Here is a 27745-nt window from a genome sequence, read left to right as displayed (position 1 = left end):
ATACGAGCTTAATTTAATAATAATATAGTATGATAGCCACGTTTTGGAAATTTTTTTCAGTTGTGGCACGGAATAGCAGTAGAACAAGTTACTAATAAGGGAGACGAATGATGCAATTTCGAAAGCTAGTATGTTTCCATGTGATCCCCCCGCCTCACTAATAAATACCACTCGATCGACACGCAAAACACACCATTCCAACCTCCTCCTCTTCCTCTTCCTCTTCCTCTTCCTCTCCCACGACGACGCCGAGCCCCAGAAACCAGAATAAGAAGAAGAAGAAGAAGACGCGAATAACTCCGCAGAGAATAGCGAAGATGAAGATCAGGAAACGAGAGTGCGAGAATAAGAGTGTTAAGGAGGAGGAGGAGGAGGAGGAGGAGGAGAATAAGACGGTGATGGTGGGGATAAAGATGGACGCCCCGAGCCGAGAGCTCCTCACGTGGGCGCTCGTCAAGGTCGCGAGCCCCGGCGATCGCGTCGTCGCCCTCCACATCATCTCCTCCGCCGCAGCCGCCGCCGCCGGTAAGTTCGCCGGAGTGGCCCTGTGTACTTTGTCGTCATTGTCGACGTGTCGCAATGTCTCGATCCTAATCGCGTGTGGTTTGAAACACTAGATGCCGCTTCGGAGTCGGATGAGGCGCGCGCGAGTTCTCTCCTCGATGTTCTCTCCGTCTACGACGGATTCTGTAACCTGAAGCAGGTTTTTGATCCTCTCCCCAGCTTCAATCCCCCTTTCGTTTTGGTTAGTTTCAATCGAATTTGTGTTCTACAGAAGCTGATTTGATCGTTCTAATCCTCGTTTTTTTTTTTTTTTTTTTTTTTTTTTTTTTTTTTTGGGTAAGATCGATTTGAAGTTGAAGATATGCAGAGGATCGTCGATCCGGAAAGCTTTGGTTCGGGAAGCGAATTCCTGCTCGCCTGTGAAGTTAATTTTGGGGGTCGCCAAGAAGAGCCGTGCTCTTGGGTATGCGTAATCGATTTTTTATCTTAATTTTGTTCCCTTTTTGAATTATTTCGCGTTACGTATTATTCAATCCGGTTTGATCAAATTAGATCTTCTTCGACTTCGATCGCAAAGTATTGCGCAAAGAGATTACCAGAGAATTGCTCAGTATTCGCTGTGAACAACGGCAAGATCCTCTTCCAGAAGGATTCACGGTCGAATCCCAGTTCCAAAGGTATTAATAATTCTTCTTTAAATTCCTCTATTTGATTCTGTTCATTATAGCAATTCCAATTCCTAAAGCTATATGCAGGTGACCATGTCCAAATTAGGGCTTTAGGTTATGCAGCTACAGAGGCTGCTAGAAGTGAGTTGAAGTGCAGTAATTCTTTAGCATTAGTACCCGTTAACAAATCCGAAGTCGGTTGGCCTCTACTTCGAAAGAAGTTCATATTGAAGAATAGCAGAAATTGTTACTTAGAGAGATCAAATATGTCCGTGGTCGAATGGGCAATGCGCCTTCCGAGCCGGTACACTGCAGTATCATCCCCTGTTCATCCAAATCACAAGGCCATTTCATCTGATATAAATGTTGCTTCGAGTTTAACATCGAATAGTGGACCTTTGGTTCCTAGCGAAACCAATTTAATTAAACCATCGCCTTCGATCTGTGAAGTGGAGAAGAAAATTCCAACGGAGTTTGAATCACTTAAAGAGAAGTATTCATCGGTTTGTACTCTGTTCAGCTATAAGGAACTTGTGCATATTACATCTGACTTCACTCAAGGTGACCTTTTCTCCATCATCTTCTCCTCGCTTATTTTATCCTATCTTTTGTGATTCTTTTGTTCGATCTGATTGTGTTGTGTGTACTAATGCAGAGAATATGATCGGGAGAGGCGGAAACAGTCATGTTTATAAGGGTTGTTGTTCAGATGGGAAGGAATTGGCAGTGAAGATTTTAAAGAAGTCCGAGGAGATAAAGAAAGAGTTTGTTTCAGAAATCGAGATTATTACTGCACTGAAGAATAACAATATCATCTCTCTTGTTGGGTTTTGTTTTGAGGATGATAATCTCATATTGGTGTATGATTACTTACCAAGAGGCAGCTTAGAAGAAGTATTGCATGGTATGTTTTCAAAATTGGATTCATAAGCTTGCAAGTTTAAACCCTTTTGCTTACCCCTCTTTTGCCCTTAATAGGCGAGACAAAGAGAAGTGATTTTGGATGGGACGAGAGATACAGAGCGGCAGTAGGAGTTGCACAGGCACTTGATTATCTCCATGGCACTGGCAACGACCAACCTGTGATCCATAGGGATGTAAAATCCTCGAATATTCTCCTATCCAGCGATTTTGAGCCAAAGGTAGATTTGATCTTGACTCTCTTGGTTCAGTGATGCAAAGTTTCAGTTTCTCAATCAGTTATTATCTTTTGCCGGTCGCTAACTCAAAAAATTTCTTCTTGCAATGATACAGTTGTCTGATTTCGGTCTAGCTTTGTGGGCATCAAATGCAACTTCACAAATCACATGCAATGATGTTGCAGGGACATTCGGGTGAGTCGGCAATCCTATAACTCATGGTTCTTAGTTCTTCTACATTTTGTTGGCGTTTGTTGATGTGAAAACTCTCTGAATCTCAGATACTTGGCTCCTGAATATTTCATGCATGGGAAGGTTAACGAGAAAATTGATGTATATGCTTTTGGAGTAGTCCTCCTTGAGCTTATATCAGGAAGAAAACCGGTGAGCACAGGGTGCCCAAAAGGTCACGAGAGTTTAGTGATGTGGGTAAGTAATCGCACTAAGTTATCTTGTTCTCCTTGTACTTAATATTTTCGCTTATCGACTTAAAATGCAGCAGTTGCATTTCTTCTCCGTATCATATATACATTAGGTATGCTAAAATTGAATATGGCAACGTGATATGCAGGCAAATTCTATCCTACGAAATGGGAAAGTCTGGCAATTGGTAGATCCTAATTTAAGTACAGAGTGCCATAATGACAAAATTGAGAGGATGATTCTAGCTGCTTCCCTCTGCATCAGGCGAGTTCCCCAATCTCGTCCTCGAATAGCACTCGTAAGTTCTCATTCTGATATGCTTCTTTTCATTTTACTTGGATTGATTACAAATTTAGCCCCTGAAGGTTAATCCCAATATCAATCAATGTCGTCATAATTCGAATTTTACATTTTGTTTCTCTAGCTTATTCCGTGTAACATTTTAGTCCTTTAGTTAGTCTACCGTCTGACGAAATGATCCACATTATATTACATAGCTCGCCGCCTTTGCCCATGAGCACTACCCATGCCAACTCTGGTGCATTCTGTATCAAGGGCCTAACTGTTACACAGCGAAAACTTCATGGATATAGTATAAGATAAGATAATGCCGTTTTGTTAAATGTCGGCTTCTCTTTAGGTTTTGAAGGTACTACAAGGAGATGATGACATTCTCAAGTGGGCGAGATCACAAAGTAGTTCATCAGAAGAGTTAGATAGGGTGGATGATGAAGCCGCATTCCCAGATAATAACATCCAATCCTTCATAAACCTCGCATTGCTTGACGTGGACGATGATTCTCTCTCCGTAAGCAGCGGAGAGCATCCTGATTTCGTCACAGCAAACACTTCCCTGGAGGAATATCTTCAGGGAAGATGGAGTCGGTCATCGAGCTTCCAATAGACGAGTCTCTCTCATAAATTTGATCTTGTCGATTCGTCGTCTATGTATCTTGCGTCATTAGAGGCATTTGTTGGTTCAGTATAAATGGGGGGTTTTTAAGGAAGAGAGGTGGTATGCTTTGCCCTCCTCCAGGGCCCCTTCAAAGCATTGTTCCTTATTGGGTATGTTCCTCCTCAATGATCATCATTTTCTCTCCCCTCTCTGGATGTTCTCAACCAAAGGTTGGGGACAATAATTTGGGAACAATAATAGAGAGAGGGGGTGTGGGTCAATGATCCATAAGTTAGATAATAATGGAAGAGTGTAACTTTCTTGCTTTTAAATCAATATAAAAGGGGCCATGCCCTACATATTTATTGTACTATGTTGTCTACTCTAGGCTTTTGGGTTGTGGGAACCTATTGTTACATTAGGGTCTGGGCTGGATAGCATTTCGGGGAAAGGCGAAAAGTTTACAGTTAACTTAGTTATCTTTTCATCCTTTTCTTTTCCCTTGGCTTGTGATGTTCCAAAAGAAAGAATGAAGTGGCGGCTGACAACCATTGCATTTACTGTATGATGACGACGCAGCATTGTCGTCTGGCGTATAAATTTTTCACCGGCAGCTGATCCACCGACGCAACTGATGACCATGAAGATCACAGAAAGCCAGGCCAACAAGGATCTGTTTATTTTACGGAAAGTAAAATTTCAGTTTAAATTAAAGTTGATTTTTAGATATAATTATTTTTCCCTTACTTTATTTCTATACATGTAGAACTAAAATTCTTCCAATTTTGATATTTGTTTGGCAGAAGGCGTAAAAATTAAATTTTCTATTGTTAATATTTTATCTTTTTTCTAATTAACTTCGACTCAGGATCGACCAAAATATTGATACTTTAGAAATTTTGAATTTCGATTGAAGATAAAATTTCAGCAAACCAAACAAAACAGTGAGCATTTACAGCTAAAATCTACATCTCGCTGCTTTCGGTATAACAACCACACGCTAAAATATGGTGAAATATAAAGTAATAATAAGGGGCAACTTTGGTTGGGTAATTTTATTGCCTAGTTGCCTTCCTTGTAAACCGCCCTATTCTCTACTTTAACAAGACACAGTACCAAAAAAAAAAAAACAGAGATTAGAAGAAAAAAAAAAAGCAAATGTAAATGAATCATCCTCNACACAGTACCAAAAAAAAAAAAAAAAGAAGTAAGAAAGAAAAAAAAAACAAACAAACAAAAGACAAACAAGCAACATCATCCAACTTGTTTCATGTTATGGGTAAGAGCTTGCTCGGGCCTAAATATCAGTAGCACAGTAAAAGAGTGAGTAAAAAGAACTAAGGTGCACTAATAGATGATTCAATTAGCAGCAGTAATCGGCTTTGAAAAGAACAGAAACTAGATAGATTTGATTTCCTCAATACGAGACAACTAAAAATGCTTAGTTCACTGCAAATGAACGCAATCATGAGCAACAGACATCAAACCCATCAAAACAGAGAAGCCATCAGCTTTAACTTGATTAAACGCAACGAAATTGGCGAACAATTACAAACATTCCTACCAACCACAAACAGCAAGTATCATGTGTCAAACCAAAACTCCCAGAGGAGAGTATTAGTTGGTTAAACCCATATAACGAGATAAGCTAATACTAAAAAGGTTCGTCAAGTCAACCCTAAGTACATTACATAATAAGTCTGTAGAACATTCTGCTCCAACCATGTCGAGAGACAAAAAGCAGATGTGTTGAAGCCAGAAGTCCTACTAAAAGTAAGAAACTATGCTTCTTCCTTCACCGCCTCGTCGATTTCTTCAATGTGGTCGCTTAAGATTTTCCACTAGACACAAAAGAACTAGTTAGTAGCCGACACAGAAACCAAAGCAAGCATTTTAATGCCAACCTATAAATTATGGGAAAAGAATCTATTCTGCACTGAAAACGGATATTCAGTAACTTCCTTGAACACCAGAGATCCGAATAACATGAATAAATACAAAGATATCGGGACATAAATAGCAAGATGAATGTTAGAGCACTATCATCCACCTTGATTGCACTGGTGATTTACTTTAATGTTAAAAGATGGCAGCCCCATTTTCTCGCATGCATCTGCTAATATAGCCCCCGTTCAGAATTTGAACTACCTGATTTCATCCAATACTAAGCCGTGATGCTAACTTTTGCGGATTAGACTTTATGCTACTCAATTGCATCTGAATTTAAAGAAGTAAGCTAGTTTAAGTAGTCTCATTTGAGACTTGAAACTTGAAATTATAATCATCAAAAAAGCACTGAAGCTGGGTTCTTTATCAAGTTAATTGGTGTTTCCAAATATGTTATCTGCTCAAGCCCCAATGTTTATTCCATATATCACTTATCTTAAAGAGCTTACAAACAAAGCCCGAAAGGTATAGCTGAACTAATGAAAAATTAACGGAATAAATTAAGATAACGGAAAAAGAAATAGTAGTAAACGTCCACATACCTGATCCATTGGAAGTGATATACCTGAAAAAAGGCACAAAATGTCAATGAAAAATTTTACATTAGAGTTTAATCCATGTAACAAAAGCAACTTTGCAGTACTTATGAATGCTCAAAATACCCATATACAAACAAGTAAATACTAATCCAGAGTTAGGGTCCCAATCTAGGCCTTACACAAGTTACTTCTTCCTCAATCAAGTTCAAATACATTTCCTTAATTTTTTTATTTAAAATACAGTAAGTTGAGTTGTACCTAAGGTAGATAAGTATCTGATATATAGTAACCCCTTTTCTTTCTCTTTTTTACCCCTCAATATGTGAGAGCAATTCACACCATCATTTCTCATTCTTTCTCATATTTTTCACCAATTATAAAGTAAATCGCCATCTATAATATATAGCAGGAGTGAAAATGTTTAGACACAAAATACATTAACAAACAATAACAATTGGATTTAACAAAACAATAAGAGCACATAATTCCAAGTCAGAATAAATCTTATAGAAAGCAATTAGCAAATCAATCAGATAATGATGCCAATGAGACACGGAATCTGCGAAACAAACCTCCCTTTCTCCTAACTATAGGCATTAATTTGATAATCCACTCACTCCTTTTCCCAAATCCTACATATTTCAGAAGATAAAAGGAAAAGAAAAAGAAAAAAAAAGAAATTCGGACCTTTCTTTCCGGGGAGTTGCCTCCCATCCTTGAAGTAGAACTCCCTGATGTCGACCACGACCTTCCCTTGCCAACTCCGCACCGAAACCCTCCGATTCTTCGATATCTGCGACCAACAAAAACACACCCCCCATGATGAGTTCGGGGATTACGGAGCTAGGGTTAGGGTTAGGGTTAGCGTTTAGGGGAAGACCTCGCAGACGACGATGCCGTCCTCGGGGTCGTCGGAGGAGGCCCTCGCGGGCCTTTTGGAGGCGGGGGCTCCGGCGGGGTCGTCCCTGTCCCCCGCGGGCTCCTCCTCCGTCCTCTTCTTCCCCTTCCTCCACATCCCCCTCACTAATCACTTGTCTTCTACAAGAGAGCGAGAGAGAGAGAGAGAGAGAGAGAGAGAGAGAGGAAATGACTAATGAGAGCTTTTTCCTGATATGGGCTTTGGGGGTGAAGGGTTCTGTACTTCAGGGAACCTCCACACAACCGCTCCGAATAGGAAAAATCATGGCATGCACCGAGTGCACCACGTAAGCACGCGTGGCCCTCTACGGCCCGGCCCTACGTTTTATTCGAATTTTGAGGCTCGAAAATCTCCGGGGTTGGGCCTAAATGTTTTATTTCAGACCTTTTTCTACTGGACTCTGCCTTATTCGACCCAATTCAGTCATAGCTGGACCAAAATTTTAGTTTATTCCCCACGTTTCACAAAAAGTGACTAAAAAGTATCCCCGAGCCCAATAGTTCTCAGTTTGGTACAGCATAGCAGGATCCTCTCATTCAGCTCATGAGATTCTCCCAGGAGCTAATCTAGTACACGCTTTCATATAGTAATGGAAGCCTTTAAAAATATACTTTTCAATCCTCCTGGAAGAGAACAAATAAGAAACCACGCACACCATAAAGAGAGAAAAAATCACTTTCGCCTGTATTCCATGCACCCTGCAAAGGCTGCATTTGTGCACTGTATCCATATATATATATATATATATATATATATATTTTCAATCCAACAACACACAGAAGAGAAAATACCTCCGTCCCACTGACTTGTAAAACCTAAATTTAACAAAGGATGAAGGATGGACTGCAAACGCAGTACACAAATGTATGAAGGGGATGCAGCAAAAGCCCGAGGAGCATCATCTGAAAGAGAGAACCAAGATATACTAAATCATATGGAAACGCAGAAAGAGAAAAACCAGTACTAACACAACCCTAGTAACCACAAACTACATCTGGAGAAAGCATCAACATGCACAAAAAGTACCCATTAACACATCAGGGGAGCAAAGCAGTAATTTAATAGTTTAGTGTCCGTAAATCATCACAACAAACAGTATAAAGCCCTATCTGAAATCACGTGCGCTGACACATCACAAAACCACACTCGATACAGTAACCAAATGTATCCTTGCATCAGGTTATGTCTGTTACTGACTCCAAACATAGTTTTGCACCTGGCTACCACTATAGCATTCCTAGCCTCCACGAAAAAAAGACTACTAGCAGAAAGATCCTCATGCAATCCATTGCCAGGTTAGCTTGGCTCGGTCTTCTCAAGAGCTGTTTCAAGAACATAGGAGAAATAACAACAACCGTCTTAAAACAGTGAAAGGAAGCAGATCATTACCGAAAAAGGAAAAATAAGAGTAGCTTACTGTTGTAGTTGAGAAGCTTCTCAATGAGGTCCACATGGGTCATAAGCATTCGCCTGCAACAGTAGCGCACCAAGCCCAAAGCATCAAGGGCATCCCTGAAGAAAAGAGAATAGAGCAATACAAATTTAGCTTGACGATCAAAACAGAAGTGAAGAACTAAATGATACATGCATCAACAAAGGCCAAAAACATGATATTTCCACAAGTTGACCCATAATTTAAAAGTTTTGGACCAAAATACCGGTAAAATGAATGCCGGAACACGTCCTGACTTTCTTTTCGTAAAAATTAAATGGGTAGAAATGCAGCTTCTATAAGTGATTGTGTACCATTAGTTCATAATTAATTTCAGAAGTCTTATTTTTACAAGTTTCAGCAGATTACAGGGAACAGCTATGAGCCTACGGTTGGTTGCAAAAAAACGATCTAGTCTAATTAACTTCTTCTGAGCTATAAAGCACTGATTGTAAGAGAGGAACTAATGTGTTTACATTGATAACATCTGCAGCAGTTTCAAGTCAATTAGTAGGCCACCCAATACCAGTATTGTACATGACTTTTTAGATTTCTATTAACCATATCCCCTACAGCAGTTAGACACAGTCCGCCATAGCTGGTGCACAACAAGTTGCATTCCATCTTGATAAAATAACAAAATATATAAAATAAACAACTTTCCCTTGTTTCTACTGATTGGAGAAACATTTACTAGTAATAGTTGGGAATAGTTAAGGCACAAAACAGTACAAAACAATGCGAAAAAAATAGAAAACACCATCGAATTTAGTGCACAGCCAAACAATCTTGATACCAGCAAGGAAGTAGCCCCATGTCATAGAATGAAAACATTCCAGAATCCAGACCACAAGGGGAATGCAGTTGAAAATATACTCACGAATAATTGTTCAAAGAGCAGTATCATACACCGATCATGTTTAAAAAAGACAAAGCTTACATTCTTTAAAAAGTTTAGAAAAAGGAATGTCCACCACGGTTGAATTAAAAACAGAAAAGGTTATGGCCATATCTCTTTCCTTTAAAACCATATACTGCAGAAAAGGAACACCATGCCAACAATAACTTAAAAGTGCAAGCATTTACCTAATTAATATGGCTGTATCTCTTTCTTTTGAACATTATAGCTCTATTTCATGGTATCCAAATTACTCTCTTCCATTTGTTTAGTGCCTTTTCTTGCCTCGAGCAAAGTTTCCTTTTGTTTATTGATTTTGTTATTAATAGTTATTTATACAACATTCTCATACTCGATAATTCGGATAAGGATGCACAGCTAACATAATCATATAGGTTACTCCTACCATATATCTACTTAAGATGCGTGCAGGGGCATAAGCGATGTTAAATTTCAAAATCAGAAAAGCTTCCAAAACTAAACAAACATATCACATATCATCTTCCTTGTAATTATCGAAAGGGTACTCAAAAACATTCACCAAACTGCCATACATGATGAATCAAACAAGATGAAGGTCAAATCAACTAACCGATATCTAACATTTAACAGAGAAAGCTAAAAATAAGCTAAAATTTCATACTAATAAACAAAAAATTCTTCAATAGATTAAAAAAAAAAAAAAAGCGGCTCTTACCCCTCGGTGTAATCGGCTTGGAGGAGATCAAGGTAGGTGTCCCATTTGTTTCCGATCACCTGCGATTACGAAGCGCGTGATTAGGAGAAATTATCAAGCCCTAATTGAAACCCTGCGTCGGGGGCCTCTCATGGAGCCGATGAAAACCCTAGAAGAGAGAAAGAGAGAGAACCTTTCCGCAGGTGAAGCAGCGAACGGGGATGATCATCTTCGCCTCCTCCGAGCGCCGCTGTGAATGTCGAATCGACACTCTTCGCGAGTTGGTCGGAGTCGGCGACGAGCGGCGCAAACTATTTATAGGGAATAGGCCTGAACAAGACCCTGGCAGTGTCGGGTTTGGGTCGGATTAATCTGGCCCGACCCGAGCCTGATCTTGCACGAGGACTTTCATATACTTTTAATTTTGGATTCGGATCACAATAAATTGGTCCCACCGTGAATCAATACTATAATAATTTGTGTTTCAACCTTCAGTTTTAAACTGAACCAGCCAAATCCGATTTGGGCAAAAATTGGGTCGGATTGAGTCAGATTTGCCACTTTTTCTTCATACCTTGTTTCTGCGGATCCGATATAGGTCTCATCGGATTCTTTCCGTTATAGATTTTTTTATCTTTAGACCCGTCAATAAAAGTTTTGCTCTAAGATTCGTGCGAGGACACGTGTAAGCTGGTGCTTTGTCGCCCTTGTTGATCGTTGCTACGGATTCTCCCAGCCATTTTTGTTGGTCGGGGACGTCTCTCGTCCCCGTTCCCGCTTCTTTTCCCCAGTGGGAGCAATAAAGCGGAGCAAAAGAGGGCGAAACCCACGAGCCCAATCCCACTCATCAGTAGCGTTAATGGAGTAGTGGGGGAGAGAGAGAGAGAGAGAGAGAGAGATACGCAGGGAGAAGAGGAGAGCGTGGGAGCGAGAACGAAGGCGATGGCTGCGGCGGCGGCGGCGGCGGCGGCGAGGACGGGGACGTTCGACGGGGCTAACGTGTTCCTGTCGCGTAGCCTCGTCCCCCCGGAGGTGTTCGACGCGCTCCATGACGCCCTCAAGCTCAACGGCGCCCGCGTCTTCCTCTGCTGCGACCCCTCCCGCAACTCCCCCTCTGACTACCACGTCATCTCCTCCCCCGATCACGTATAAACTGATCCTCATCCTCCTCATCCTCTTCCGCCCCTAACGATTTCTTGCCCTAATTCGAGTTTTTCTCCATCCTTTTGTGCTTGATTCGCGGGTGCAGGAGAAGTTCGCGGATCTTAGAGCGAAGGGTTGTAATCTACTTGGTAAGATTCCTCCTTTCTCGATTGATTGAGTATCTGTAAGCTAAGCTAAGTCGGTAAATTTGATCGATTCGTTAAATTGCAAATAATTTGAGATTTTCATGTAAAATGCATGGAAGCATGGATAATCAGATCGCTAGCCTTCGTTTTTTGGGGAAAAAACTGTAAAGCTACTTATTTTATAAATATTTCAACTTGAAGTTTCCTTTTTGGGAGAAAAGGATTTTAAGATGCCACAGAAAGATAGAAGAAGCACGAGCGTGCTTCAACTTTAACAATGCAACAATTTGGTATTCTATCTTAACGCCAACAAAATCTACATAAAATAGGACTTCTCGCAATCAAATTAGCATTTTTGGCATCCACTATGCAATAATTTTTTTATTCATGGTAATTGTCTGTAGGAGCTTCCTTATAATTTCACTCTATTTTCCATAATTTGCATGGCAGGACCACAATGCATTCTCACCTGCGCAAAAGAACATCGAGTTTTGCCTAAAGAAGGTTACACATGTTGCCTTGCAATGGATGGAGTTAAAGTACTAGCATCTGGATTTGAAAAAGATGAGAAGGTAAAGTTATTACACATTTTCATTCACTGTCCTGTTTGGATGCTTTCTGACTATCTCAATTACTTTTGGTTACTGGTGTTTTCTTATGTCTGACTTCTCTATGATGTTTTATGTGTTCAATGCTCCTGCAGGTTAAGATTGAGCAGCTAGTGACTGCGATGGGTGGAGTATTACTTACCAAGGCATCTCTGGATGTTAATTTTGTCATTGCAAAAAATGTTTTGGCTGCCAAATACAAAGTTAGCATTGGGCTCAGTCTTTTTCTTTCGATTTCCTCAATATTTTATGCATATTTCCTTGCCTATATCCTGTTTTTATTTTCTTCTTATTCAAAATTAGAAATGGCTTTTGATTATGCACTAACACATACATAAATACCATTTTTTTTAGCTGTTCATAAATTTGAACACCATCTTTAATTGCTCTTTAGAAAGTTGTTTTCTAGGTTAAGAGGGTTTAGAAGAGTATTCCTTACATAGTGAAACCAAGGAGCTCATTAAATTCACACTTTCTGATTTGTTTGCCTTTTCTCTACCATGTCTAATAGAAGTTGCCCTTTATGATGCACTCCTCGATGCATGGATGATCGAGCATTAACACTGTTAATTATTTAGTGTTCTTTGTTGCTAGAGGTAATTTTCACGTAGTTTTTTTCATATGAATTGTATCGTTATTTTAGAGCTGTGTTTCTACAGTCCAATTCTCCAAAATAGAGCCTCTTGGCTCCATTTTGATTGGGTATTCCTATTATAAATCATAATTATCCACTAATAGGATTTGAACTTTCTTGCTATGATGCAGTGGGCCTTAAATGTTCTCAAGAAACCGATTGTCAATATGAGCTGGTTAAATCAGTGCTGGACTGAGCACCGTCTTGTACCTCAAGAACCTTATAGAGTCCTTCCCTTTTCTGGATTAACTATCTGTGTCACTAGAATCCCTGCAGGTAGGCAAGACTTGGTACTCTATCATAAAATGAGTGATGCCTCTTTTGTTAAAGAGCTTTGTCGATTTCTGATGAAAAATGTTTGATATTTATAATTTGTTGATTCATAAGGGTAATAGTCCATGAAAAGTCTGACAGTCTGGCAGATCCCATTCTTGAGTACTTATAAAAGCTCTGGGAATGGGTCCTTCTATGCTAGTGATTAGTGTATTTTGTAGCAACTGTTCTTCAATAATACTTGCTTGATAAGGCCATCTTCTTAAGAATTATCTTTAATAATATTTAATGCCATATGGAAATGATGAAGCTTTTATTTGATCAGATGAGAGGAAGGAGCTAGAGAAAATGATTCTGCAGAATGGTGGAATTTATTCAGCTGATCTTACGAAGAAGTGCACTCACCTAATTTCAAACATATCCTTCAAGTTGGCTTACCTGACTTGATTAATGTTTCTGAGCTCCTTGAAGAACGGAGCTCTAAGCAAGTCTCATAGTGTTCATACTTTTTCTTCATTTATTATAAATTTTACAACTGAAAATTTACATTTATCTGTGTACTGTTATGAAGTAGCCATTGTTAAGAGCAAATTTGAGTTTTCAGGATTATATGTGAGGCTGGATCTTTGAAAGGTAACATATTCAAAATTCTAATTTTCAAATAAATCAAGAACTCCATAGTAAGATCTTCAGTGTAACTTCCAAGAGGTCTATTTTATCCAATGCTTATTCTCCTAAGCAAGAATTACATTGATGCAATGCATTTGCCAGGACTCCGTGAATTGGCACAGAAAAGCTACTGAACCATTCTGCATATAGATACTTGACAAGACATTGCAATTCTAACTGCAAGCAGCAAAATAAGTTTTTTCATATCTATTTTAAAATGTCCTTTTTGTAACAGTTCATGATTCCTCACTAGATTAAATCTGCTTTTACTTGTTGCTATCTGAAATTTCAAAAAGGTTTGTGCAGTCACTAGTTTTCTGTGCACGCTGTTGCATTGCATTCCATAACTTTCTCGGTTACCGTCAAAATTATTCCTTGACACCTTACACGCTGCTGGAGGTGACAAATACACGGTTGCACGAAGATGGGGTCATATTCATATTGCTAATCGCAGATGGGTTGATCAATCTATTGCTAGAAGAGGTAATACTTGTGTTGCCCCAGGTGACTATTTCACTTTGATATGAAACCATTTGTTGGTTTGAAAATACAAATTTTACTCACCTGTTGTCTTTTCGCCCTTTTGTGTAGCTTGCCTAGATGAGCGCTTCTACCCCATTAATGAAAATTCAGCTTCCTGTAATGACATGAAAAGTACTCAGAAGGAACAGCGATATCAAGAGAACAGCAACACAAATTTTCAACCAGCCCCCTCATCATTAAGCGAGGAGTTAGAAGCTACCTTATCACAGAATATATCTACTTCATATTCAGATGCTTCTAGGATCAACACCCAAAGTGTTGAAGCGCCAACATTACAGAAGATGGATGAAGTGAATTATAATTCACGCGTTGCTGAAGACTCTGAGACAGAAGATAATGACCTATATTTATCAGACTGCAGAATTTTCCTTGTGGGTTTTGGTGAAAATGAATTAGCAAAATTAGTGGGAATGATACGAAAAGGTGGTGGTTCTCGATATATGTTGCTAAGTGAAAAGCTAACACATATTATCGTGGGCACACCTTCAGAGGTGTAAGTTTATCCCAACAACCAGCTATATTCTCAGTTTGATTTGCTGCTTTAATTCATAATATTAATATTTGTAACTATAGATTTGCAGCCTTTGGTGATTTTTTGATTTGACAGTGAAAAGAAAGAGGTAAGGCGACTTGCTTCGTGGGGCATCATAAATGTGGTAAAAGCTACCTGGCTAGAAGAATGTGATCAAGTAAAAACAGAAGTTACTGTCTCCTCAAGGCACATAGCTTCTGAGCTACTTCTTTTGAAAGGTCTCAGCTTTTTTCTCCTTTTTATCATGAAGAAGCAAGTTCATTTGCTATACTTGTTCTGAAATATATCTTTTGTGACTCCTGTTTCACCCTGCTGGAGCTTCTGCACAAGTGGCTGCTGGGTTAAGGTGTTTAAAGCACGAACAGCTTTCCGCTGTATCATCTGCCTGTAGCTAACAGCTTCCTATAGCAATAGAGGCAGAAGCTTCAAATTGCCTTTTGCTTTTGGGGGTCTGAAGCTCTTTTCAGCCTCCAGCTAGAGCAAAAGCTCTAGGCCTTTTGCTTACCAAATGACGCATAGTACTACTAATCGGAGAAGAAAAGCTACTCCAGAAGCTAGACCAAACAGTTACTTTATAATCAATCTCATGTGTCAACCTGTTTTTTGTGTTTTTCCCCTCAACCGATACTTCCGAGGCCAGATACTTCATGCTTCAGTATGGACATGCCTTCAGATGTTCGTGATACAAAGAGAATGAAAAGCTCTGCTGGTGTTTCTCATGTGCTGCAAGATAAAAATTTTCTAGTGGAACTATCTTCGGAAATAAAAGAAGGAAGAGAAAAATCTCAAAATGAGATCAGCAGCACCAGTTTTGTGGAACTACTATCCAAGTCTGAACAATCAACTCAATGTCAAGGAATGAAAACTACTGACAAGGGCAAATCTAAAGCACAAGCCATTACTGGCACAATGGATGCAAGCAATAGCGGATCATCAAATATTTTCAAGGGTAGAAAATTCTGCTTCTCAACCTCATTTCCTCGTGATCGGGTACACTTCATTCTGATATCCTCTTCATTGTGAATCTTTCCTGCTTAAGGATACTGATCATATAATATAAATACTCAGATCTATTTGCTACTTGACATCAGAATCTTTGTTGCCGGTTTGCATTATAATAAATTAATAATGTACTAATATTAAAGGTTTTGAGTTTAACTGGCTTTATTATTGTTGATCAGAGGGCTCAGGTTCTTGAATGGGTCAGCGAAGGTGGGGGAGTAACATTGGATGGTCAGCAAAGGGTCAATGCTGATTTCATAATTGAGTGTCATGGTCTGTCCAGCATTACCAATGACATTTCTCACTCTACTGTTGTTTCTACTCACTGGATACGTTCTTGTTTAGAGGTATGCTACACATTTGTGCTTCTTGTTGGAATATGTTTTCTTTAATTGGAATATCATGCTTTCAACTTCCGATTTATGTTGGTTTATTTTTCAAAGGAGGGATGCTTGCAGGATGTTGGAAGTCACATAATCTACTCCCCATTACAATGCCGCATTCCATTACCTGGTTTTGAAGGACTGCGCTTCTGTGTGTCACAGTATGAAGAAAAAGAAAGGCTTTTACTGAAGAACTTGTGTTTTACTCTAGGAGCTAAATTCACTGAAAAGTTGACCAAGAAAGTGACTCATTTATTATGTAAGTTCATGAGTGGTCCAAAGTACGAGGCTTCCTGTAAGTGGGGAATACCATCAGTAACTGCTGAGTGGATTACTGAGTGTGTCTCACAGGTAATATCCCCTAAATCTTTGATGATTCAAACTTCATACGGAAATCTTATGTGCGGGCTAGAGCTTATGAAGAAGCAAATTTCCGATTGCTTCTTTTCAGGATATGATTGTTGGTCTTGATCATTTTCGGCCAAAAGCAGTTACTGTTCAGGACAGAGAAGCAGGTTTATGCACAATGACTCAATATCCTACTCAGGCGGCTCAGATGGTTTCTGGGTATTGCATTTCTGAGTTGCCCAGTCAACCCAAAGTACCAACGGACAGTTTAAAGCAGAACCCAGGTAAATCTCTATAGGGTCTTTTATGTATATATGGTTCTGCAAATCATCTGTTTATTCATGTACCCCTGTGAAATCTAAATTTTCATATGGACTCCTCAAAGAATCAGTTGAATGAAAAAAAAAACCCTTTAAGACAATGCCAACTGACAATGTCGATACTCGATAAACAGGCAATCCAAATGATAGTCTTCGCAAAGAACCAAGATATCCAAGCACTTCTTTCAAGGGGCCAAGATTGTCAGGGTGTGACATCATTAATGAAACATCAGGAAAAAATAAAGAGGCTGGAAAACTCTTGGGAAGCTCAAATACTGTTCCTGATGTGGCAGATGCCATAGAGGACCTATTAGCTCAGTCAACCAAGGTAGAAATATTGCATTTTCGAACTTTGGTAAATTCGCATCTTTACTGCTAGTGTAGTTTTTACCCTTTTTATTTCTTTCCCCCTAAATGTTAGATCCAGGACATGAAATCGCCAGGGAGGTCTGGTTGCGAAAGGAGTGTATCCTTTATTTAGCATGTCTTTCTTTGAGGCTAGCTTACTATGAATCTAGATGCATAAACTGTTCTTTAAATTTTTGGGAGAGGATTGTTCTTTAACTCCAAGCTGCAGATATATGCACCTGATCATTCTATCGTCGGTCAAGATCGTGAAAATTCACACTCTACCTTTGGCATTTCTCGAAAATGGCTGGATAGGTATCCTGAGTTAATTTGTTGTATCATACTTCATGGAACGAGGACATGATATTTTCTAGGGCTTTTTTTGCAATTGGACCCCTGAAAAAAATTATTTTTAAAAATAATCCCAGCAAATTTATATTTGCAAAAATGACCCTGCCCCTGCCACGCAAGCGTCACGTCAGTGCCACGTGGGCGGGGCTGGGGGCGGTAGTTAAATTAAACACGGTGAACCATTCACCGTGTCTAAACACGATGAATGGTTCACCGTGTTTAGAGCTAGTACGTATTTTTTGCAATATAAATATTGAAAAGAGGAATAGCGAGTAGGAATGTCAATGGGTATGGAGATCCGAAATATTATTTGAACCCAAACCCGAATAAATTATATATATACATAATTTATTTTTATTTATTTATATAATATATAAAATATTTAATAATTTTTATTCCTTAGATCTTTATTCAACGGTATAGATTTTTAAAACCCGCTGGGTTTAGGTTCGGGTTTCGAGTTTTTGGTCGGATATGGATATGGGTATGAATTTTTAAAATCCGTCGGATTTGGGTTTTAATTTGATTTTCGGGTTCGGATTTGGATTTTTGAAAAAGGGAAAAAAAAGGAATACAAATATGAAACACGGTGAACTATTCACCGTGTTTGAGCACGGTGAATGATTCACCGTGTTCAACTTAACCCACTCGTCCCGGCCCTGTCCGCATGGCGTTGGCGTGGCGCCTGCGTGGCAGGCTCAGGACTATTTTTGCAAATTAAATTTTGATAGGTCTATTTTTAAAATAAAAATTTGTCAGGGGGTTAAATGCAAAAAAAGCCCTATTTTCTACATAACAGCATAATTCTTTGCAAATAAGCTCAACTTGTCAATATTCTCAATTTTTTAGAGTTACTAACATTATTAAAATTCTTTTTGTCTAAATGTCTATCATTTTTCTTTAGGGCTCAGAAACAAGATACCACTCCTGATACGGCGGGTCACAATGGAAATCCAAGCTCCTACGATGCTTTCAGTGAGACACAAACAGAGTCTCAGGTCTGTCACCAGCCTCGTCTTACAGTTTCTTTACTTGTTAACATGTCAGTTATCTAGCAAGTGTGCATTTTTTATGTATTCAGGTGGTTGGATATGAAGAAGATTTGTCAGGGAGGCAAAAGATTATTGATAGAGTTCGCTCGCAAAGCTTCACTTTGACTCCCTCAAATGAAATGCCTTCAGGTGGTTAGATATCCACTACACAAAGAGGATACCTACATATTTAGGCCGCAAATGCCGAGCTGTTAACTTCAGCTCTCCGACTGTGCCATCGATATTATTTTGACGAGAAGCTGAGAATTGTGGTTTAAGCGAATGAAATTCTCTCCCCCCCTCTCTGTCTAAATTTTGGAGAAGTGTACCAGGCTCCGTGAGCAGCATTTTGCCCTCTTGATCATGGAGCTGAAACAAAATGTATGCCTTCAATGTGCTTTGAGCAATTGAAGGCTCCAAGGCAGTGCGCTGCTGTATTTCCTGAAACTCAATTGTAATCTCAATCGTTTGTAAGGCTCACTAGGGAGCCACTCTTAAAAATATCAATATTTTTTTAATATATGTTTTTATTGTAATAGCTTTTTGAAAATGAAAGTGCCCTTTTTTTTTTTGGAGATAAAAGCATTAAATTGTAAGAGTTATACCGCACGTTTCCCATTCTATATAAAAGCGAGTTAGCATTTACGGGCATCTTAAGCCTGGCCCAAAGTGATTTAGTGGGCCGGACTTGGCCCAAAATGTTGGAAGAAGATAGAGCCTGGACGAACCTAGGCCCTAAGCCTCCCCCACGAGCCCTCGCAAATATGTACTTGTAAACTCTGGGCAGGGTCCGGAATCGGATATTGGAAAGCCCAATAAGGCCCAATATTATTTTCGCCCCTGCAGTAAGAGCTTTACACAAAACACGTTACAAAATGCTTCTTCCTCAACAGAAAGTCAGAAACAGCAGTGGTGTGAGTGACCCACCGAAACAGCATACTTGGGGGCGGATAAAACGAGAGGAGAAGTGGAAGAAGAGGCTGAGCCTACCCAATCCAAAAGACGACGAGTACACTACTATTCTCTGGAGGATTATCCTCTCCAAAAAATCCATCCCCATACATTTCGAGTGGTACTTTCGTCCCGGCCTCTCCCGCTTACCGCAGCAGCAACAGCGCGTGTCACCGTCCCCGCGACGTAGACGCGCTCCCATTTTTATGTGGACGGCAGCACCTCTGTCCCGCCCAATTTCTCCCTCCCCTTCCCGAACACCAGCACCAGCACCAACACCAACACCACCCTTCTATCCCCGCACCGCCCCACACCCGCACGAGTATTAGTCCCTGCCCTGGAAGAAGAAGAAGAAGAAGAAGAAGAAGAAGAAGAAGGCGATTTTATCCGCTCCTCCCACACTCTCCTTTCTCTCGCCCTCTCTCTCGCGCGCGCGCGCCATCGACAATGGATCCGGCGATGGCGGCTTGCGGAGCTCGCGGCCTCGCGGCGGTCGGTGAGGGCGGTGGTGGCGGCGGCGGAGGAGGAGGGAGAGGAGGAGGAGGGTTTTGGTGAAGGAGAGGCGGCGGCGGCGGTGGAGGAGGAGGATCGGGATTGGACGGGGATCTGTGGATGGTGGGGCGGCGCCGAGATCCGTCGTCGTCGTCTCCGCTCAAACTCGGCTCTCCAATTTCTTCTCTTCTCGGATTGGGTTAGATTCTCAGGTTCTTCCCCCTTTTCTACATCGACCCACTCCGCCGTTTTTGGATTTTCCTTTACTTGCAAATTAGCAAAAGGAGCTCAGTTTGTTAATAATTCTGTGTTGAATTGGTTAGTTGTCGATTCTCTGCCGTAATTTCTCCTTTTCAGCTCGTCTTTCTTTTATTCAAAATGCAAACTTCATTGATTGGTGCACTACCATACTTTCTCAATGTTGTTGAACCGATTTAGTGATTTTTGGTGAGCAATTGCTTCAAGTTGCAAAATTTATATCCCCAACATACTTATTCGCACTCACTGCATTGAGCAATTACTTCTAGTTCCAAAATTTACATCTCTGTATGCTAGTTCTCGCTCACTGCATGCACCTCTGCTTGTCACGAGAAATGGTGGTAAGGCATTCTTTTGAATTTGTAGACCCCGCATGCCAATGAGTTGTCCCAAATTCTGTGGATTGGTCCTGTTCCGGGTGACATTGCCGAAGTCGAGGCGTACTGTCGAATCTTTCGAGCTGCGGAACAACTCCATTCTTCTATTATGAACACTGTATGCAACCCAGAGACGGGGGAATGCGGTGTTTCATACGAGACTCCCTCTGAGGAAATGGCTGTTTTGGAGGAGAAAGTGGTTGCAGTACTTGGCTGTATGTTGGTTTTATTGAATAGAGGACGAGAAGACGTCCTTTCAGGGAGATCCACTTACATGAACTCATTTAAGTTAACAGATGTGAACATATTAGAAGGGAAGCTCCCGCCACTTGCTATTTTCAGAGGTGAGATGAAGAGGTGCTGCGAGAGCTTGCAAGTCGCACTCACAAAGTATTTATCACCGTCTGATACCCGCAGTATTGATGTCTGGAGGAGGTTGCAGAGACTGAAGAATGTTTGTTACGATGCGGGTTTCTCCCGGTCAGATGGCTCTCCTTGCCCGACAATTTTCGCAAACTGGTGTCCAGTTTACTTCTCAATTTCGAAAGAAGATTCAGTGATGGAAAATTCTGAAGTAGCATTTTGGAGAGGAGGTCAGGTAACAGATGAAGGTCTGGTGTGGTTGCTAGAAAAGGGATTTAAAACTATTGTTGACCTCAGGGAGGAGAATGTAAAAGACGAGTACTACCAGCCTGCTATCGAAGAAGCTGTTTCATGTGGGAAGATAGAGGTGGTGAATCTGCCCGTTGAAGCTGGAACTGCTCCTTCAATGGATCAGGTCCAGCATTTTGCTTCATTGGTTTCAGACTCCAATAGGAGGCCAATCTATCTTCATAGTCAAGAAGGAGTTAATAGAACTTCTGCTATGGTTTCAAGATGGAGGCAGTTCATTACACGTTCTTTGAAGCAGAGTGTCCCGAATCGCCCCCTTAATTTAAATGGCAAACCATTTAACGATGGCAAGAATGAGGACTTGGAGAATAAAAATGAGTCTTTGTCAGTCTTAGATACAGCCAATCATTATGCGGGTACAAGTAGCGAAGTAGTTGGCTCGGATGTACGCATGGAACTTCCAAACAGGAATTTATCAAATGGACTTGCCTCCTTGCAAAATACTGCAGCTGTACATGGTACGGAGACTGCTGCATCAGAATCTTTTATTGCTAATAATCCTCTGAAGGCACAATTTCCAAAATGTGATGTCTTCTCTAGAAAAGAAATGGCTCAATTTTTAAAAAGCAGGGAAATATCTCCTAAAACTTACCTTAAGTGTCAGAAGACAAGAATCGATAGATTGCTTATATCAGGGGAAACTAATGAACTAAAAGCTGAAAGGAATGCAATTCTGCAGGAATCCCAGTCATCAGGGTTGACGGATTTAGGAAGTAGGTCACCTGCGGATAATAAATACATTGTAAGGTCAAATGCTCTTAGCATTATCAATGGCAAATTAGTAAGCAATGGAAGTTCCGCATCTTTTGGCTTGAATGGCAATGGTATGGATGGTCAAGAGAGATACGGAGGCAATAATTTCAGTCAAAACAATTTGGCTGCAGCTGTGAAAGAAAACACAAGAAATGCTGTCATTAATTCGGAAGGTTGCAGTTTGGATCTTGTTGAGGGAAACATGTGTGCTTCTGCGACTGGTGTTGTTAGAGTTCAATCAAGGAAGAAGGCGGAAATGTTTTTAGTGCGAACAGACGGATATACTTGTACCAGAGAAAAAGTAACAGAATCCTCTTTGGCTTTCACACATCCCAGCACCCAGCAGCAAATGCTTATGTGGAAGTCTCCTCCAAAGACGGTCTTACTACTAAAAAAGTTAGGAAAGGAGCTCATGGAGGAAGCTAAAGAGGTACAAACTGGAAAAATTAGTTGTCTTACATTTACGAATAACTCTGTATGTTCTCCCAGTAGTTGTCAGCACAGCCTTTTTTATTTTAACTTGATGCATGTGAATTGTTATTCCTTTGGCACCATGTTTCAGTTGATAAAAAATGATTGTCTGGCAAGTTGGGATGTAAAAGAAAAATATCCGCCATTTCTCTTTCTTTCTGCAAGAGACTATCTTGCAAACAAATCGCAAATTATTGTGCCTGACATAACGTAATGATGTCATTTTTACAGTCAGAATTGTTTTGATCTATGCAATGCAATCTTTTTTTCATCTTCTTCGCAGTATTAAGCTCTAGTACACACAAAAAAAAAAGAAAAAGAAAAAAAGAGTTGTTGTGATCTGATGATACCTATCTTTAGTTACACGGTTGAAAAGGACTAGCTGACTGCTTTCAACACCCAATTTAATTTTCTTCTTCTGGATGTGTAGGTTGCATCCTTTCTGTACCATCAGGAGAGAATGAATGTTCTTGTAGAGCCTGATGTGCACGATATATTTGCAAGAATCCCAGGCTATGGTTTTATCCAAACATTTTACAGTCAAGATACAAGGTATTTAAGTCATAAAAGCTGAACAAAGAAAGAAAGAAAGAAAGAGAAAAGAAAAACTCTAAATAGTAAGATCCCACTAAATAGTATTTCTGAATACTATATGCTTTTAATAATGCAGTGACCTTCATGAGAGGGTTGATCTCGTGGCATGTTTGGGTGGCGATGGTGTTATTTTGCATGCCTCAAACATATTCAGAGGTGCAGTCCCTCCTGTGGTCTCCTTTAATCTTGGATCTCTTGGGTTTCTCACGTCACATACTGTATGTACCTGACCCAGTGGAAAGAATGTTGTGTAGAATTATGGATAGTCCTTTTACTATACTGATTTTGCAACTTAGTCCTTGTATTTTCCACCCGAACCCTTTCGTCTTTGAACTTTCTCATATATGACAACATCACCCTTGACCATTAGGTCTTCTTTTATCTTTCTTTTTTTTTGTGTAGGGGGGGGTTGGGGGGGTAAAATGATTATTCTACCCCTTCTGTAAAATGACTTCCTTGTTTCAGAGTTTACAAAACAGGATCGAAAGGATCATCTTATGAGAAATATTTCACATCTAGCCAAATTTTTGTTAGCGGCTAGGTATGAGATTGCAATATATGAGAGAGCTCAGATAGTAAAGTGTTGATTGAAATTTTCATGTACTAAATTGTAATAATGCAATAGCACAGGGACTATCCGTATATTTTACCCAACAATTTTCCTTTCTAGAATGCTCCATTCTTCTAAATCTCATATTATGCTTATCATAGTTTGAAGATTACAGACAAGACCTGACGGCGGTCATTCATGGCAACAAAACATTGGATGGAGTTTACATAACTCTTAGGATGCGTCTCCGATGTGAAATCTTTCGCAATGGAAAAGCAATGCCTGGCAAAGTATTCGATGTTTTGAATGAAATCGTTGTGGATCGTGGTTCTAACCCTTATCTTTCCAAAATCGAATGTTATGAGCACAACCGCCTCATTACTAAAGTAAGATATATTAAGCATCCTGTCTGTGTTATCTAATACTTTCTTCTTTTCTACTAGTCCTTGCTTTGATCTGCAAGTTACTGCTTTTTTCCACATAATTGTTATTGATACTTGTTGCAGTTAAATATCCCTTTGTCCTGTATCTTACATTTGAATTAATATAGGTGCAAGGTGATGGGGTTATAGTAGCTACTCCTACTGGAAGCACCGCTTACTCAACTGCTGCAGGAGGTTCAATGGTAAGTTAACCTTGTTTCTTTGGATTGTTCATCGTGCTTCTTTGAATTTACTTGTATTTACTTTTCAATATTGGTTCTCATACCAAAAGTGGAAGGCAGTTCTTCTAAAAGCTGAATTTCTTTTCTGATATGAGCATTTTCATTGGGTAAAATGCATCTTAGTTCCTGTACTATCCCGATATTGAAAGCCTTCATCTTACTGTATGCCACTTTTCTGTTTTTCCCCTCGTTAGTATCTCATTGTTCTTCGATATGTCTATATAGAACAGTGCTTATTCTGACAATTTCCGTGTTCTATTTTGAGTGCTGTTATCTATTTAGCTCTGCTGCTGTAGAGCTGCCAATAGATCGGGCTTGAACGCAGACTCTGCCCTAGCCTTAGCAGATCTGACTGCAGACCAATCAAGGCCCAGGGCCTGACTCTGACAATCAAGGCCCAGGGCTTTTCCCAATGTACCCTACACACACACAGACACACACACAGACACACACACACAAACATACAGCCCTTTTGGTAATAGGCCCTCCTTAACCCAGCGTGAAAGTGGCTTGGCTTACGGGCTTCATGCCCTCCCAAACTGTTACGGTATTTATTAGACCTAGTCATTTCACTCTAGTCTTGAGTAAAATTAGGTCATTTCACTCTAGTCTTGAGTTTGCTTAATTTTACGTGGGAAAACTTTTTATGCATGCATGTAACTATTTTGACATAATTCTTATGCAGGTCCACCCAAATGTTCCATGCATGCTGTTTACTCCAATTTGCCCACATTCTCTGTCGTTTAGACCTGTCATACTTCCTGATTCTGCACAACTTGAACTAAAGGTGGGTAACCTTGATCCTTGATCAGCATATTTCTAATTTACTATTCTTTTATTGTTGTATTGCTTGCTTGATTTTTCCATAATATCTCTCTTATCTGTTCAACTTATTGTGAAGCTAAATTGCCTCTAAATTCATATATTTAACTTTTTTTTTTTCTGCTGCTTCTTTTCAATTATTAAGTTCAGGTCCTATGTTATATTACATTCTAGTTCAGGTAAGGTCTATTTTTACCTTTGAATATTTGGTAAACAGGGCTGCTTCTACATTAATCTTTTCAATTAGCAACTCATCTATTTAATATATACTTGCTGGAAGTATTGATATACGATTTTAGGTCGATTACATGAGAAAATATATAACTGCATTTTCAGGTGCTTACGTTAATTATTGTTGGAAATGAGTTTGTTTATCCAGAAACAGTGGCTATTATGTATGTCAATCGAGCGCCACATTATTGACTTGTACATTATCAGAGAAATAAATAATTCATATTGTCAGTATCAAGGAGAAACACAGCATTATACCTGAAGATGTCACATCTAGCTTTTTAAATATCATACGAGGGCTCGTCATTGGCTCATCATCAATCAATAATAGGCCGAAAAAAATTGGCTGTCACAAAGAATTAGTTATCCTTTTGTCAGTTTCTAATAGGTAGTTCCTTGTCTGATCTGTCATGTGATCTTGAGCTGGTGGAGTACTTACTGTCATTACTATGAACAAAACATACGAGCTTTATCCAAAATTATCTGGGGAAATCCCTATCGTTCGTCATTAATCTTATGTAGTATATTGTATCTGCTGTAAAATGTAAACAATATATATATCAGCTTTTGTAGGTTATTTAGTGCATCGTCTTTCCACAATTTCGGAATATTTTGTTACAGAACTTCTCTTCTGTTAAATGGCCAGTTTTTCATCAGAATGTAATAATTGCATTTATGTTTTCTAATCACTATCATCGCCTGATCACAAGGGCATAGATACAAATTTCAATGTTTTAGTATGGTATGTATGCATGGTTCAAACTTTTTGTGTGATATTTGCAATCATCAGATTTTTAGAGATAGGCATATGTATTTGTGAAGCTATATGTCTCTTTTGTTTTTGAGAGCTAAGCATATATATAACCACAGCAACCTAAAAAAAGTTAAGGTAGACTGAAAGCTTATCTTTGATGAGTTGAATTAGATTAATTGACAAGTGCCAAAGTTTACATTTCACATTTATGTATTCCCTGAATCCGCTCTCCATTTATGTTGTTTTCCAGATTCCAGAGGACACAAGAAGCAATGCTTGGGTTTCTTTTGATGGCAAAAGAAGACAGCAACTCTCTAGAGGAGATTCTGTTCGCATATGCATGAGCGAGCACCCGCTGCCTACTGTTAATAAGTCAGATCAAACAGGTGATTGGTTCCGTAGCTTAATTAGATGTTTAAATTGGAATGAAAGACTAGATCAAAAGGCATTGTGACGATACAGGCCTGGTTCTTCCCCCCCAAGAATTGTACATACCTGTACATGTTCTCCTAAATGATCCCACAAGTAAGTCATATTTAGTTCCTTGGCTTGTATATACTTATTATGACTTTTATTGTTATAATAAGAACCAAATATACAACCCTTTAGTGGGGTTTGCAGGCAATAGTACTGTAAGCTGTCAACATCCTTTCTTTATTGAAATTATAAATTTTCCAGATATATAGAGTTATTATTCCCTATTCAGTACAGAAAATTCCTAAACTATATAGCTAATTTAGCAGGGTATCTTCAACATGTCAATCGTTTCCTTCGTATTCCAGCCGCAACATAACTGAAAAGGCAAGGGAAAAGCATAAATCAACCCATCTATTAAATCCGTTAGCTACCGTCTGATGATTCTATGAGTTTATCCTTGTATGCGATTCTGACAATATGGGGAGCCCTAGCTGAAAAAGAATGAATTATCGTAATCAGAAGATTGGTCTCTTTTTAATCTAGAGGTTATATGGTGCTTCGTTGTCTAAACATATGCTTTTATTGTTGTGACCATGCATTTCAAGTTCAACATGTTACTCATGATCACTGCTTATCTCCAATAATCAACTGTCATTATTACTGTAGGCAAATTTCCTTAAAGTTGAAGGTCTCCGAACCTAAACAGAACCATATTTAGGCACATATTTAGGCAAGTTATTTCTAGTGCCAGATTATAAACTGATTTACTAGTTATAGTTGAATTTTCTTTATCAGAAACTTTGCAGCAGAAAAAAAAAAGAAAAGAGGAGAACCTGCAATAAGTTGTAATCGGAATACACACACAATAAAGTTACTATCTTCATGGCCTTCAATATGATATTTTATGAAGTACAAGAATGAAAAAGAAAATTCAATTAATTTTATTTGATTATTCTCCTCGTATTTAGGGGCAAATTTGTGACTCAAACCTTGTACGTAGCTCAAAATGAAAATATAATGCAGGTGGAGATGTTGATAATAAAAACACTTCTACTTCTAATAATTCCAATAAGTTGGAAACATGAATATTTTATGCTTTTTTTTTTGTCCTTTATGATATAGTCCTTCAAAAAGGGTAAGCATATTTTCAAGTTGCAATTTATTGCAATATAATTCACTTTTTGGTGGAAAACATTAGGATAACATTAACATGTTAGGTATTCTGAAAAAAATAAAACAAAATGCATATCACGAGGGGAGATATATAAATCATTTGAAAACCATTTTTGGCAAGATGAATTGGGTTAGCTGTTAAAACAGTATGATTTTTAAATAAAATAATGTTGACTTAAAGTTTTTTTTTTTATG

At 39.3% G+C, this 27745-nt stretch overlaps 5 protein-coding genes across 9 annotated transcripts; 3 read left to right on the top strand and 2 right to left on the bottom strand.

The window, feature by feature from the left end:
- On the top strand, positions 139–4119 carry LOC109723479 (probable serine/threonine-protein kinase PBL6). Its single transcript, XM_020251860.1, has 11 exons — positions 139–525; positions 618–703; positions 846–967; positions 1057–1181; positions 1260–1733; positions 1828–2076; positions 2151–2314; positions 2427–2506; positions 2593–2740; positions 2883–3032; positions 3375–4119. Exons 1-11 carry the CDS (start codon positions 318–320, stop codon positions 3636–3638), a joined length of 2070 nt encoding a protein of 689 aa, XP_020107449.1. The 5' UTR covers positions 139–317; the 3' UTR covers positions 3639–4119.
- Positions 5120–7235, bottom strand: LOC109723458 (RNA polymerase II transcriptional coactivator KIWI-like). The gene is made up of 4 exons (XM_020251820.1): positions 6996–7235; positions 6803–6908; positions 6119–6141; positions 5120–5470 (listed from the first exon to the last, which is right to left on the bottom strand). Exons 1-4 carry the CDS (start codon positions 7128–7130, stop codon positions 5411–5413), a joined length of 324 nt encoding a protein of 107 aa, XP_020107409.1. The 5' UTR covers positions 7131–7235; the 3' UTR covers positions 5120–5410.
- LOC109723459 (DNA-directed RNA polymerase subunit 10-like protein) lies at positions 8028–10375 on the bottom strand. The gene is made up of 4 exons (XM_020251821.1): positions 10234–10375; positions 10062–10120; positions 8452–8546; positions 8028–8356 (listed from the first exon to the last, which is right to left on the bottom strand). The coding sequence occupies exons 1-4, from the start codon at positions 10267–10269 to the stop codon at positions 8331–8333; spliced, it is 216 nt and encodes a 71-aa protein (XP_020107410.1). The 5' UTR covers positions 10270–10375; the 3' UTR covers positions 8028–8330.
- LOC109723172 (DNA topoisomerase 2-binding protein 1-A) lies at positions 10781–18921 on the top strand. 2 transcript variants are annotated; one of them, XM_020251448.1, is made up of 18 exons: positions 10781–11186; positions 11290–11332; positions 11780–11901; positions 12033–12140; positions 12703–12847; positions 13170–13261; positions 13903–13996; positions 14105–14549; positions 14664–14806; positions 15229–15578; positions 15770–15937; positions 16049–16324; positions 16425–16605; positions 16776–16969; positions 17063–17107; positions 17219–17304; positions 18245–18338; positions 18422–18921. In XM_020251448.1, exons 1-18 carry the CDS (start codon positions 10983–10985, stop codon positions 18527–18529), a joined length of 2898 nt encoding a protein of 965 aa, XP_020107037.1. In that variant the 5' UTR covers positions 10781–10982; the 3' UTR covers positions 18530–18921. The 2 variants fall into 2 exon arrangements, with proteins under 2 accessions (XP_020107037.1, XP_020107036.1); XM_020251447.1 differs by having other exon boundaries at positions 16034–16324.
- Positions 19874–26947, top strand: LOC109723062 (probable NAD kinase 2, chloroplastic). Of its 4 annotated transcripts, none has more exons than XR_002219600.1 (9): positions 19904–20026; positions 20439–22304; positions 22776–22897; positions 23016–23157; positions 23651–23875; positions 24040–24114; positions 24839–24940; positions 26211–26485; positions 26704–26947. XR_002219600.1 is itself a non-coding variant. In XM_020251272.1 (8 exons), exons 2-8 carry the CDS (start codon positions 20559–20561, stop codon positions 26412–26414), a joined length of 2616 nt encoding a protein of 871 aa, XP_020106861.1. In that variant the 5' UTR covers positions 19874–20026; positions 20439–20558; the 3' UTR covers positions 26415–26641. The 4 variants fall into 4 exon arrangements, 2 of the variants coding, with proteins under 2 accessions (XP_020106861.1, XP_020106862.1); XR_002219601.1 differs by having other exon boundaries at positions 26701–26947; XM_020251272.1 differs by lacking the exon at positions 26704–26947 and having other exon boundaries at positions 19874–20026; positions 26211–26641.

The sequence above is a fragment of the Ananas comosus genome, linkage group 17, assembly GCF_001540865.1.
Source record: "Ananas comosus cultivar F153 linkage group 17, ASM154086v1, whole genome shotgun sequence".
NCBI classification, from domain to species: Eukaryota; Viridiplantae; Streptophyta; class Magnoliopsida; order Poales; family Bromeliaceae; genus Ananas; species Ananas comosus.
The sequence above is the reverse complement of the archived record's forward strand: the minus strand, read 5'-3'. Positions and strand labels throughout refer to the sequence as shown.

Coding starts and splice junctions, on each gene's coding strand:
- LOC109723479 (XM_020251860.1), top strand. CDS start 318: ATGAAGATCAGGAAACGAGAGTGCGAGAATAAGAGTGTTAAGGAGGAG. Junction 1,734..1,827: donor TACATCTGACTTCACTCAAG/GTGACCTTTTCT, acceptor GTACTAATGCAG/AGAATATGATCGGGAGAGGC. Junction 3,033..3,374: donor CTCGTCCTCGAATAGCACTC/GTAAGTTCTCAT, acceptor GCTTCTCTTTAG/GTTTTGAAGGTACTACAAGG.
- LOC109723458 (XM_020251820.1), bottom strand. CDS start 7,130: ATGTGGAGGAAGGGGAAGAAGAGGACGGAGGAGGAGCCCGCGGGGGAC. Junction 6,909..6,995: donor ACGGCATCGTCGTCTGCGAG/GTCTTCCCCTAA, acceptor TGTTGGTCGCAG/ATATCGAAGAATCGGAGGGT. Junction 5,471..6,118: donor TATCACTTCCAATGGATCAG/GTATGTGGACGT, acceptor TTTTGTGTCTAG/TGGAAAATCTTAAGCGACCA.
- LOC109723459 (XM_020251821.1), bottom strand. CDS start 10,269: ATGATCATCCCCGTTCGCTGCTTCACCTGCGGAAAG. Junction 8,547..10,061: donor CAAGCCGATTACACCGAGGG/GTAAGAGCCGCT, acceptor TCTTTTCTTCAG/GGATGCCCTTGATGCTTTGG. Junction 8,357..8,451: donor GAAGCTTCTCAACTACAACA/GTAAGCTACTCT, acceptor TTCTTGAAACAG/CTCTTGAGAAGACCGAGCCA.
- LOC109723172 (XM_020251447.1), top strand. CDS start 10,983: ATGGCTGCGGCGGCGGCGGCGGCGGCGGCGAGGACGGGGACGTTCGAC. Junction 11,902..12,032: donor GATTTGAAAAAGATGAGAAG/GTAAAGTTATTA, acceptor ATGCTCCTGCAG/GTTAAGATTGAGCAGCTAGT. Junction 18,339..18,421: donor AGACACAAACAGAGTCTCAG/GTCTGTCACCAG, acceptor TTATGTATTCAG/GTGGTTGGATATGAAGAAGA.
- LOC109723062 (XM_020251272.1), top strand. CDS start 20,559: ATGAACACTGTATGCAACCCAGAGACGGGGGAATGCGGTGTTTCATAC. Junction 23,158..23,650: donor GGTTTCTCACGTCACATACT/GTATGTACCTGA, acceptor TGCTTATCATAG/TTTGAAGATTACAGACAAGA. Junction 24,941..26,210: donor CTGCACAACTTGAACTAAAG/GTGGGTAACCTT, acceptor GTTGTTTTCCAG/ATTCCAGAGGACACAAGAAG.